This window comes from Lepidochelys kempii, chromosome 24, assembly GCF_965140265.1.
Source record: "Lepidochelys kempii isolate rLepKem1 chromosome 24, rLepKem1.hap2, whole genome shotgun sequence".
In the NCBI taxonomy this organism is placed as follows: domain Eukaryota; kingdom Metazoa; phylum Chordata; order Testudines; family Cheloniidae; genus Lepidochelys; species Lepidochelys kempii.
This window is the reverse complement of record NC_133279.1, coordinates 10,767,731-10,780,557: the sequence shown is the minus strand read 5'-3', so window position 1 is coordinate 10,780,557 and position 12,827 is coordinate 10,767,731. Positions and strand designations below refer to the sequence as shown.

Below are 12,827 nucleotides of genomic sequence, written 5' to 3'. Positions count from 1 at the left end.
CAAAGACTGCGGGTTTGGAAAGCTGGATGGGCTATGCAAATTATGCAATGGAAGATTTGCATGTTTGTTCCATATGCATTACCTCATTTACATCAATTCCAGACCCATCAAATCCTTCTATTGCTCGCTCCTCCTCCCTCTCCAATCCATAAATCCTCCCTGCGCCTCAGAATCCTCTCTTTGAGCTTCCTCCCTGTCTCATGGCTCTCTCTGGCACCCCAATGGCATTTCCCATAGTCCTCCCGGCTGGCTCCCCACTCTCCTCTCACTGGCTGCCCTGCCCCCGCTCACACTACGCTGCGCTCCAAGGAGAAAGATCCAGCTAGCTCAGATAACAGCAGCAGCAAAGTCATGGCAGCATGGACTGTGCACGCATAGCCCACGCTGCTGCGGCTTCACCGCTGCTGTCACTCAAGCTAGATCGAAGCTACTCAGGCACGTTGACGCGGGCTGCAGTCACACCTCTGAACACAGTGTAGACAGACCCTCGGTGTGCTCCGAAACCTGCTCTGACTCCCACCGTGCCTAGCAGCTGCTCAAGTCCCCCCATCCACACTCAGTGTCCCCCACCCAGAGCTACCTCTGCCTAAAGCAGGGCCCCCAACACACTCACAGCAACAGCCGGAGCGACACCCTACAACACCCGGCACAGTGTCACTCTAGCCACAGCTCTATGGCTGCAGGCAAGTTGGGAGCTGTGCTGTATGTGGGGTCTCTGGTTAGAGACCTCCCACGGTGGGGTCTAACCATAGAGACACAGCCTAGAGTGCCTCCCCACCACTCTGTGACGTGCCTAATTGGGAGAATGAAGCGGCGGCTTAGGACCAAGGCTCCTGGGAGCCTCCAGGCCAGTTGGTGCAGGGCTGCATTCAGTGCTGCGCCCCTGGGCTGAGCTCTCTGTTCATTCCCGGGGGGGCAGCATGATTCAGGCAGGCACTCACGACTCCTGCGTTCTGCCAGGACTTGCTTTGCTTTGGGCTTAAGCCTTCTAAAGACTATCCCCAGCTCAGAGATCCTGAGACAGCTAGGAGAGAATGAAACCAGGTCCAGCCGAACGGCTTTGTGCATTTCACCAGCTCCTGCCACCTGAGGATCTTAAAATGCCCTATGGACACTGATTAGTGAAACCACCCAGCCACCAACCCTCCCACCATGTGCTACCACAGTGTTGCTATTTTGAAACGGGGAAACTGAGGCTCAGAGAGGCGAAACAACTTGCCTAGGATCACACAGTGAGTCGGCGGCAGAGCCAGGCAGAAACTTGTGCTTTAACCACAAATCCATCCTTCCTTTCAAGAGCACAGCAGAGGGGGAGCTGCATCTTAACCTTCACTTGCACCGCAGCTAGCATGGGGGGACTTTTCATCCTGCAGGCTCCCAAAGTGCAAGGCCTGATCCTGCCCTTCCTGCCCACACAAAACTCCTGTGAGTTCAGTGGGAGTGCTGGGTGCACAAGACAAGCAGAATTGGGTTCCAGGGACACAGACTAGCACTGACATGCAACCTGCTCTGCAGTGACAGGCAGGAGCTACAGTGTACTACACCTCGGTGAGGAAGAGGAATTTGTCTGTCTCAGGACACTGGGGCAAACCCCTGCGTGACATTCTATACCTTGGGGGAGCGCCCTGTAACCCCCATATTCCTCATTTATATAGAATTGGGATCTTGCATATAAAGCACACCTTGTAAGGTATCAGGAGAAAGGTTATAATCTGCTGAAAGTCACTGTTTCATCTAAATATATGTATGTCATTAATCCGTATGAAGTTATGAGATTGTGTCGTATGGTTGTCAGTAAAACATGCTGTAAATTGCGGAATCGGCCAGATATTAGCTCCCCAGAGACAACAGCAAGGAAAATTACCAGTGCCCAGGTGGGGTGTCAAACAACCATCAACAGCCATTGTCTAGCAAGGGAGCTACAATGCAATGACTTACCTGCATAAGGCCACACCAGGGGAATTGCTCAACCTTGCCTGGGGACTCAGCAATCCCCATCAGACATGTCTGGACTTGTGTGTTCTCCAAGCATATGGACTAAGGGTATAAAACAGAACACCGGGGCCACATGCTGGGTGCTTTCTCCTGCCCCCACCTATGCTACAAGCAACAAGGACACTCAGAAGACTGAAGACTCCAACAGAAGAGACTGGCCCAGATTTAAGGGACAAACCTGTATACTAAGGACTGCAATACCCAATGAGGTGAGAAAAACTGCTTAATCTAGATGTTGCCCAGTCTAATAGGATTGTAAAGGCTGGTGTATATCCACATTCCATTGATGAAGTGGTGAACCAATTAATAAGTTTGCACTGTTCATCTTCAGCAGTGAAAGACGGTATATTCCTGAGGTACAAGGCTGGGAGCTGGGGGGATTTGGCCGGTGCCTTTCTCTGTGTGATCCATGAGTGGGTCTGGGAGCATTCATGCAATCTAGCTGGGTGTGGGGCTCCACATGGGGTTGTGCTGAGTGATCACAGCACCAGGAGGGGTTTGCTGCTTGTCGCTAGCAAAGCATTGTAAGAAACAGCCCAGGCTGGAGAGTTAAGGGGGCACAGCAGTCCCACAGTCCCAGGCTGCACCCCATGCATCCCATCACACCCTGTTCTTAACCAGAGTGCCTAGGGGCCTTTACTGTCCCCTCAGAGCCTTGGTTGTTAAAGTTTGATTCATAAGAACGGCCATACTGGGTAAGACTAAAGGTCCATCTAGCCCAGTATCCTGTCTTCTGACAGTGGCCAATGCCACATGCTTCAGAGAGAATGAACAGAACAGGCAATCATCAAGTGATCCATCTCCTATCGCCCATTCCCAGCTTCTGGCAAACGGAGGCTAGGGACACTCAGAGCATGGTTTTGCATCCCTGCCCATCCTGGCTAATAGCTATTGATGGACCTTGATTCCAAGCACACATACAGTAACACCCTGGAACTAAGTATATCTTTTTGCTAAGCGGATCCCCCTGGGATTTGAATCTATGGTGGCAAGAGGCCAAAGTAATTCAGACCTTATTGTTCACTTTGTTGCCCCAATACCTCAGCTGTAAAAGCTGAGCTCCCCCCGAGACCAGCACTAACAAGAGCTGAAGACCACTGTCCTACAGAACCTCCCTGTGCTTTCCCAGTTTTAAATGTTACAGTCTGGTAACATCTTGGGGAGGATGTTTTAATTCCATTTCCTTTAGAATTTTTACAAAAAGCTGCAGCTGTAACCAAAAAACACAACGATCACAGAGATCGCAGCGGGAAGGACACCAGGGCTTCCTGCTACTTTGCAGGTACAGGAGGTAGTTTGTTTTGTGCACAGCAAGAGCCTCAGGGAGAAGAGCTGGAGGAGACATGAATGCTTCCTCCATTGAGCTGGACTCCAAACTGATTCACATTTGGCTCTGCTTGGTGGTGGAGCAATTTTATCCCAGGGATGATGTTCTGGGGAGAGTCAGGAATTCACAAGAGTGGGGAGGAATTTCTGCCACACCACTGCTCCGGAGGGTGAGTATGAGAGAAACACCTACCCTAAATCTTGACATGTTGAATGGGGATCCCTGTCAGGGCAAAGAACTCTTCTAAACTTGTCTTTTTCAGGAAGTGCTCATTCCCACTAAGTGATAATAATTACACAGCCATGTAATTACATGCCATGTAATTACATGCCATGGCATGGACACACCTTCTACCAACCCCCCAAAGAGAGAAACTTAATAAAAGCTTTAAAAAAATCTAAAAACAAAAACCCTTCTCCAAGCAGAGTTTTGACTCTGAATATAGAGAAGTGCTGGAGCTTCATCACGTCCAGATTAAGGACTTCACTATTGATACAGATTTCACGCTGAAGGTGCTCACCTACTGTGATGATGGGTGCCAGTATAAAACCCTAAGATAGACAGACTGTTCCACTTGTGGGTCTGTGGACCACCAGTGATCCATGGAGCCCTTCCTTGGAGGTCTGCAGAATTAAATATTTGGGAAGCAAGCCTTAGGGAGATGAGATGTTTGGTCCATGAAATGACTTTTCTATTGCTAAATGGGCCACAAGAGAAATAGACAGAGGATGACTATAACATGGGCTTGGATCCTGTATGTTACAAAATGGTGTAATGTCCATATCTGTAACACTCTTGGGAATCACCATCTACCTGACAGCCCTGTTGAGGCCACTGGCACGTCAAGTCCTGATATTTTAAACTTTACACACGACCTCTTTTCCTACCTCAGTTCTCTGACTTTGTGCAGCTCAGGTCTGAGTCGCTCCAGGCCCTCGTTCTGGATGAAGCAGGAATCTAGGGTTAGGCGCTGTATTTCTTCACAGCAACTCAACACATAAGCAAGGACCGTGCAATCCACCGGCATGAGGTATAAGTCGGAGAAGTCCATATGGGCAGCTTTACCCACAACATCATGCACAAGTTGGCTGTTCTGGGATTCAAAAAACAAATTTAATACATTCATCAGCCTCCTCTTCCCCTTGGGCTCTTCTGGGCTTTGCAGCTCCTCATAGTTAATCTCACTGAGCCACTCAATAACCTTGCGAGTTGCCTCTGCAGAGAACTTCCCCACATATTTCTCCAGGGGCATCTTGGTTGCAGGATGGGAGAGCCCAGCCAGGAAGCGAGAGAAGATCTCATAATCACCTTCCTTACAGGACCTGGCTTTATCCATTGTGTCTCTGAACTTGTCCTCCTTGTAATCGAGATAATGCACGAGGGCAGCAAAGAACTCCTGGATGGTGAGGTGAAGGAAGGAGTAGGTCACCTGGGCAGAGTCATCAGTTTGAGGGTTCTCCACCAAGAAGCCACTGAGGAAGGGAGAAAACTCCACATTGAAATCCTGTAAATACTTCAGATCAAAGACTAGAATGTGGTTTGTGATGCCGTATTCAGCCAACCATCCAACCTTTACCAATGTATCTCGCATCCTCTGAGGCTCAGGCCGCTCCTGGGTGTGATTGGCCATAATATGGGTGACGTAGCTGACAAAGAGCTGGGTCACTGTTTTGGGTGCAGGCTGTGGTCTCCCTGCCGCGGCCATGAAGCAGGGTTTCAGGGCCGTGCAGGTGATCCAGCAGTAAGACGGGTTGTAGCACAGCGTGTACAGAACCTGACTGTCCCTCACATATGCAAAGGCTTTTCTAGAGGCTCGCTCGTCTCCAAAGAACATGGAAAAGTATCTTTCCCTTTCCTTGGAGAGGAAGCCCACGATACTGGCCACCCTATGGAAGACTCCAGCCTCCAAACTGGTCAACTTGCTGGGGCGGCTGGTCAGCAGCACAGAACATCCCTTCAGCAGAGTCTGATTCAGCAGGCTGGTGACAATCACAGTAACTGGCTTCACATCCCCCAGGTTCATACACAGCTCCTGGGATCCACCTCTGCTTAATTTCAAATCAGTCTTGCTCTCATCCAAGCCATCAAAGATGAAGAGCAACTTCTCAGGGTCTTCCAGGACTCTTGGGAGCTTGTCCTGGAGGTGCGGATATGTTTGACAGATCAGAGACTCTAGGCTTCTCTTCTGAGTAATAGTGTTCAGGTCCCGGAACTTGAAGAAGAAAACAAAGGCAAATTTCTGGTAGTGCTTCCCCATTGCCCAGTCAAAGATGAATTTCTGCACCAGGGTTGTCTTGCCTACGCCAGCTACTCCGCTCACCATCACAGACAGGGGGACATGGTGGGTTCGAAAGCACCAGCGGAAGAGCCGGTCAGGGGTGATGCGCTCCAGCTCACTCTTTATTCTTCTCTGGAGGCGATATTCATTCAGCTCCCCAGCTGCTGCTAGGGCCTCATGCTCCTGGTGTGTCTGCTTCTTGAAGTGATGGTCTGAGATGACCTTGAGCTCCACGTAGCGGTTAGAGATGGGGAAAATCTGCCCTTCAGATCGCCCTGGCATCTTGTTTTCCTTCATCATCCCTGTGAGATCACAGAGTTTGGCTTTGTGCTCTACTTGACAAGCTGAAAAGGAGAATTACGGTTATTTCCCCCTCCCTCATCTCATAGCTGTTTATTTTATGAGGGTTAGTAAATGGAAGTGGCTAGAGATGGAGGGAGGCTGAGGTCCCTATGACTTCCCTGAGCTCCTGTTTTCCTTCACCATCCATGTCAGGTCACAGAGATCATCTTTGTACTTTTTTTGGTACACTGGAATGAAGAAATGTGTTGAGACGGACATGGCACAAACCCAGACAGCCTTTCTCTTACACCCCCCCAGTCATATTTCTCTCTGTCTTTCCCATTTCGGACCTCCCCCTTACTGCCCATGACCATGTGCACCTGGAGAGATACCAAGCAGGGGCCTGATAGAGACACTTTTCTTCTAATTTATATTCTAATCAGATACCAAGCTGAGGCCTGGACAGATAAGTAACTGCTCTGATCTCACATCTCTGTCTTCCCTCTGCCCTTTCCTTTGCTGAGTCAGATCATGAATACTTTCTGGTTTACCCTGGAACTTGCACTGAGATGGAATCAGGTTTCCTGTTCCAGCCTGTGTGATTCAAGGCCAGCAAACCCAGCAACTCCAATAGGTCTAATTTTCACCACAGCTTGTTCCGTGTGCCTGTAAGATAAGGATCCCTAGAACTGCCGCTGCAGGTGTAGCTGAAGGAGAGCAGAGAAGCCCCAGCAGTTCAATCCATGCTAAGCCAGTTTGAGCCTAGCTGCTCTACGCTTTCACAAGGGGGAAAGGGTGTAAGAAGCCTTCCTACCTCTACAGCAGCTGAACACAGTTGTAATGGCACAATTATCCAGCTTCCTCCTCCTGCTGCCTGCACCTTCCTAGCACCTTCTGGGACACATGAGACCCCTACAGGGGCTGAGGAGGAGGTAGGGCCATGGCCCTGTTCTGGGTGCCCTGGCTAGCAGAGATGGCTGGGCTCACAGTGGGGGGTAAGCTGCATGCTCTACAGGGGTATTTCCTCGGACCACTGTGGAGCTGTGCCCCACTGAAGCTGACCCTGAGTCAAGCAGTTCTGTCCCAACCCCAGTACAGATCAGTGCCTATAAGGCATGACTGAGCCCTTTATTGGCATGAACAGGGATGAAATTGCATCATGGTACCTTTCAGTTCGGCATCAAGAGCATGCCCATTTTCATTCAGGAGATTTTCCTGTAACAAATTTTGACCTAGAAAGAGAGAGAGAGAGAGAGAGAAGGAGCAGACTACACTGTTATGCAACATGGGTTACTGTTACAAATATGGCCTTAATACCATCACATTTCACTGTTCTGGGATCTTAGTTTTACCTCTTTATTTAACATCAGCAATGCAACACCGAGTGTCCCTTTTATATTTATTACAACTGAATCTTGTTTCTTCCCTACTATGAGAGAGAGACCGCAGGTACCCTGGGCTCATCTCCACATGGCTGGTAAAACCAGCTCCCACCCTTGTGCAGACATGAAGCCGTGTCTGAGATCAGGACACAGTCCTCTGTCTCCAGACCATTTATTTGCTGTTCTTTTCTGTCTCATCACTGCACTGTAGGAGCTGCTCTCTGCCCAGCAATCTCTCTACAGGCTCTTTATCCATCCGAAAGGGGTTCCCTCTTCTGTAAAGATCCTTCTTTCTCTCTGCTTATGGCCAGCTCTGGTCACACTCGCTTTTCCTCAGCTCTCTGGTCACTTGATCATATGATTCCTGTGGATTCCCCCTCACATAGCCTTCGGGGAGGCTAGCCCCCCCCGGCCCCACCCCTTCCATACAAGGGTCCCGCCAGTGGCTGGAACCCCAAGCCCCACACCTTCCCACCACCGGAGAAGCACTGGCCAGCCTGGGCCAGCCCGAGCCACACCAGCCAGCCAACCCAAGCCCCAGGCCAGCCCCAGCCTCACCGGAGGGCTGACCCGAGACACTGGCCAGCCCCAGCCGGTCCAGCACGAGCCGCCCCAGCCATGCCGGCCGACTGGCCCAACCCCAGGCTGGACCCAGCCACCCCAGCCCCAGCCTGGCCTCAGCCACCCTAGCCCCGGGACGGCCCCAGATGGTCCAGTCCGAGTAACCCAAGCCACACTGGCCGGCCGACCCGAGCACTGGGCTGGCCCCAGGCCAACCCAGTCGCCCCAAGCCAGCCGGGCTGGCCCAAGTCATGCTGGCCAGCCGCCACAGCCCTGAGCCAGCCTGAACAGCCCTGAGCTGGCCTGGGCCATCCCCAACAACCCCAGCTGCGCCAGCCAAAGAATGAGAAATGCGGCATGCCTCCCGTCCCGTGACCCCCAGCCACCCAGCGGAAGAACGCTGAGCTTTTTATATGCACCATGCAGATTCCGGGGCGGCTGCAGAGGCGGTAGCTGCTACTCAGCTTCCCAGGTTCACCAGTCATCTTCCTGGAGTCCAAGGAGATGACTGATGAACCCAGGAAGCTGAATAGCAGATACTGCCTCCTCAGCTGCCCCAGAGTCTGCATGGCACATAATAATAAGCAAAAACCTGCAACCCAGCATCCCACGGTACCAGCTGCCTATTATACCCACCGCCTATGCCCCCCACTTCATGTGTCCCCCATTCTGTGCAATGGGTACATTACCATTCTGAATGATTTCCTCCACCATCCCATGGAGATTGGGGTGAGCCCATCTGCTTTGCAGAGCAAACAGACACTCCCAGAGACCCAGCCCTGCGGCCTGGTTCATAGCCAAAATGTCATCTGCCAGCTTCTCTGCAGCGCTCGCTGAGTCGTGGTTCCTCTCCCAGTCATGGTAATCCTAAACCACAGAGGGACACCAGAGGAGGAAGAGTCAGAAGCTGCCTGCCATGGCAGGGTGGAATGTAGCAGCTAGAATGCAATCAGAAGCATGACATAATGCCCCATGGCCAAGGGCTCCTTCTTAAAAGTGACCAACACAGTACCTGGCCCCTGGGTAGAAGGGCAGTGAAAGGCTCTGCCAGGGCAGAGTGGTGGGGAAGTGAAAGTGGTGATGTTTTGTTGTTGTGGCAGAGATCTGGGTTCATGTCTGACTCCCGGATGATACTAAACTGGGAGGAGTGGTAGATACGCTGGAGGGCAGGGATAGGATACAGAGGGACCTAGACAAATTGGAGGATTGGGCCAAAAGAAATCTGATGAGGTTCAATAAGGATAAGTGCAGGGTCCTGCACTTAGGACGGAAGAACCCAATGCACAGCTACAGACTAGGGACCGAATGGCTAGGCAGCAGTTCTGCGGAAAAGGACCTAGGGGTGACAGTGGACGAGAAGCTGGATATGAGTCAGCAGTGTGCCCTTGTTGCCAAGAAGGCCAATGGCATTTTGGGATGTAAAAGTAGGGGCATAGTGAGCAGATCGAGGGACGTGATCGTCCCCCTCTATTCGACATTGGTGAGGCCTCATCTGGAGTACTGTGTCCAGTTTTGGGCCCCACACTACAAGAAGGATGTGGATAAATTGGAAAGAGTCCAGCGAAGGGCAACAAAAATGATTAGGGGTCTGGAACACATGACTTATGAGGAGAGGCTGAGGGAACTGGGATTGTTTAGTCTGCAGAAGAGAAGAATGAGGGGGGATTTGATAGCTACTTTCAACTACCTGAGAGGTGGTTCCAGAGAGGATGGTTCTAGACTATTCTCAGTGGTAGAAGAGGACAGGACAAGGAGTAATGGTCTCAAGTTGCAGTGGGGGAGGTTTAGGTTGGATATTAGGAAAAACTTTTTCACTAGGAGGGTGGTGAAACAGTGGAATGCGTTGCCTAGGGAGGTGGTGGAATCTCCTTCCTTAGAAGTTTTTAAGGTCAGGCTTGACAAAGCCCTGACTGGGATGATTTAATTGGGGATTGGTCCTGCTTTTGAGCAGGGGGTTGGACTAGATGACCTCCTGAGGTCCCTTCCAACCCTGATATTCTATGATTCCCCATTGCATTTAGTCCTCAGATCAATGCAGATTGGGGGCTGCGCTGCATTTTCATTCCCAGAAGAGGTCAGGGGCAAATATCATTCTTACAGTGCCTTCTCCTTGCCAGCTCGAAGTGTAATTAAGGGTTATCTTTGTTCTCTGCACACCTGTAGAGACATCTGATGGACGGATGCAAAGAGGCCTAGAATGGAGGGCCAGGCTGAGAGCCCTCACTCCTAGAGGTATTTGAAAGCTGGAAAGTGGCTGAACAACACAGTGTCCCACCAGCCAGGGAACCGTTCAGAACAAGAGATCTCATAAAAGGCAACATGAAGTCTGTGCATGAGGGGGTGGGTGTGGGTGTGGGTGTGATTACAATTAACCATGAATTACAATAATGATGAGCTGGGGGCAGATCTCTGTCACTCAGCTTGGGTGCTCACTTCTACACTGTATTTACCTTTGCTTGTGGTTTACAGTTTCTGGTATCTGTTGTTATATCTCCCTGGACCTCATAACCAGCATTAGCCTCTCTCCTGTCACCAACAAGCGACCAGGTCTCCATGGGGAGAGCTCTAAGGTTCTAGAATACCTAGGGCCTTTCCTGGTTTCCTGCTGGTCAGTGAGCGGTGCTGTACCTGGGCCTGCTGAGCAGTGACGACACCTCTGCTGGTGAGTTCCTCCAGCACAGTGAGAATGTCATTCTCAATGACGTAGACCAAGTCGGGGCGGAAGTGGTCGCTCAGCTTCTTCAGCTCCCCGGATGAATAATTATCCATGTGATTTCTGAAGGCTACAATATTGTCTGTGGAGAAGACCAGCACTTAGACAGTATGGCACTTATAGCTTGGGGTGGGCTCATATCCACTCACTGATAACTAGCACCCTTATCCGAGACATCACAGCTACTCCAGATGCAGCCTCTACCAGAAGGTTGCATTTTAAGGAATCATATAGGAGCATTGGTCACAGTAACTGCAGTGCCAGCCTCTCCCTGCAGGAGGCGCTGCAGGGAATGGTTCAGGAGCAGGGCTGTTACAATGCCCTCACTGTTCTAGTCCCAGCCTTTCCCAGGAGGCGCTGTCAGGAACCGCACTGAGTTTTACTGTCTGTAGGAGCAGTGCTGCTTTGCTTATGATGAGAGGAGCCCATCAGTCACACTCACCTTCACTCACCGCAGCCCGTTGGTTGGAAGCCATTTTATTCACTTCTGCTCTTATGTCTCTGAGAAGTCTAGGGAGAGGGAAATGTACGTCACACAGAGGCAAGGAACGTCACTTCCATCTCCAGGCTAATAGCTCAGCATAAGGGAGGAGCAGCCATATCTACATCTGGAATTTTACCTCTGTGTTTTGTATGAAAATGTGTATCTACTTCTGCTTTTCAGACCCTAGTCTCAGGATAAAGCTTGGATTGTCTGAAGACTTTCAAGGAAATCTGTTAATTAGTTTCTGAGTTCTATTCAGTTTTTTAAAAGTTTGCAGATAAGGCCTGGTTTTCTTTCACATTAAGGCCCCTGCACATCACTCTGGCTGTGTGAAAGGGCTTTACATGGGGCACACATTACAGTTTGCTGCCAGAGGCATGTAAACAGGCAGTAGGGCCTTTGTAGTTATCACAGACTAAGAGTGTCCACATGGGAGTTATACCAGTATAACGACAGTGGTGAAATTATGCAAGTAAATTTCCCCATGTAGACAAACCCTCAGACGTTTGAGCTCCTGATCATCTCTTACCTCTAGCTTAAATACTACAGACTGTAGAGAGTCACAAATGGGTACAGCCAGCTTTGACAGTGTGCCCTCCATCCAACCCGGGAGTGGATTTTTCTAGGCCACTAACATTTGTGTTGCACTGTAGAGGAAGGACTTAGAAAGAACAGTGGCTACTTCCACAAGAATAAGATCTTCATGAAATGCCCCTGATGAATGTGGAGCTCTGGTGCCATCTGGGCGCTTTCACAAAGATCTGCTTTTTCCTGGAAGTAGCCGTTGCTGTGCTGGAGAGCTTTTCTTAATCCAACAACCTGGGGAAAACTCTGCTGGTTCTGTGTAATCTACACATGGTGTCCCGACACAAATACAAGGAAATGAAAAAGTTAAGACACCTAAATGGTACGTACCCTCTACTCCTGTACCATAATAGTGGTTGTCATGGTTACAAGGCTAGCTCAACCTCTCTCCCCTTGCTGGTTTCTCTGGGAGCACTCACCTCAGGTCTTGGGCCACTTGCCTATCACAGGTTGGAATTGCGGGAGTCTTCCACTCTTAGGCCAGGACTAGGTCAGGCTACCCCAGGTGCCTGTCATTAACACCCGTCAGGCAAAATTGGATTCTGGGCACCTGTGGATCTTCCCTTCAGGAGCCTGTGACCAGTGTTAATGACCAGCAGCCTCCTCAAAGCCAAGTATTTGTATTGAGCATTGGGGACAAAGCATTAGAGAAAAGGATGTTAAAATGGACAACCTGAAGGCATGTCTGCCTTACCCCAAGTACTACTGCGCCATCACGGTGACTTGGCCAACAATGTTCCGCAGATACCCCCTCAGTTTCCACATCTGAGTGAATTCGCAACCTGGTTCCCGCAGGCTTCTGCAATGTTGGCAAGTTTGGCACGGGCCAAGCCAATTCTGTAGGCTCAGCAGGGGGTCGAGCCAGCATCATCAGAGCTCCAATAGTTCTGACCTTGTCCCCTGACAGCTCTAAGTGACCATCTTCTTCTTCCTGCCTGACCCCTCCCAAACAAGAACAAGCATCACCATGTTCATCACAGTGGTGCAGAGGCAGAAAAGCATCAGCCGCCCCATTTTACAAATAAACCGTGGGGTTGGACCAGGTCATTCCTAGCACAGCAGGGGATAGAACCTTGGTCTCTGAGATGGTGGATTCCAACCTCATCCACTTAGCACAAATCTGTCAGACCTATGCCGTTTATCACAGTTGTTCTAATTGCTGGGTCATACTCCCCTCTCAGCGCAAGGAGTAGAACTTATGCTTCCTGACCCCCAGTTTT

General features: G+C 50.4%; 1 protein-coding gene across 1 annotated transcript in view; it reads right to left on the bottom strand.

Moving 5' to 3' along the window:
- Positions 1-12,827, bottom strand: part of LOC140902916 (NACHT, LRR and PYD domains-containing protein 12-like) — a 34,136-nt gene that overhangs the window by 11,706 nt on the left and 9,603 nt on the right. The window contains exons 3-7 of the mRNA XM_073323501.1: positions 10,981-11,048; positions 10,454-10,620; positions 8,515-8,692; positions 7,049-7,114; positions 4,210-5,944 (exon numbers count right to left, since the gene is read on the bottom strand). Of these exons, the coding sequence (XP_073179602.1) occupies positions 4,210-5,944; positions 7,049-7,114; positions 8,515-8,692; positions 10,454-10,620; positions 10,981-11,048 (2,214 nt within the window). The remainder of the gene's footprint in view (positions 1-4,209; positions 5,945-7,048; positions 7,115-8,514; positions 8,693-10,453; positions 10,621-10,980; positions 11,049-12,827) is intronic.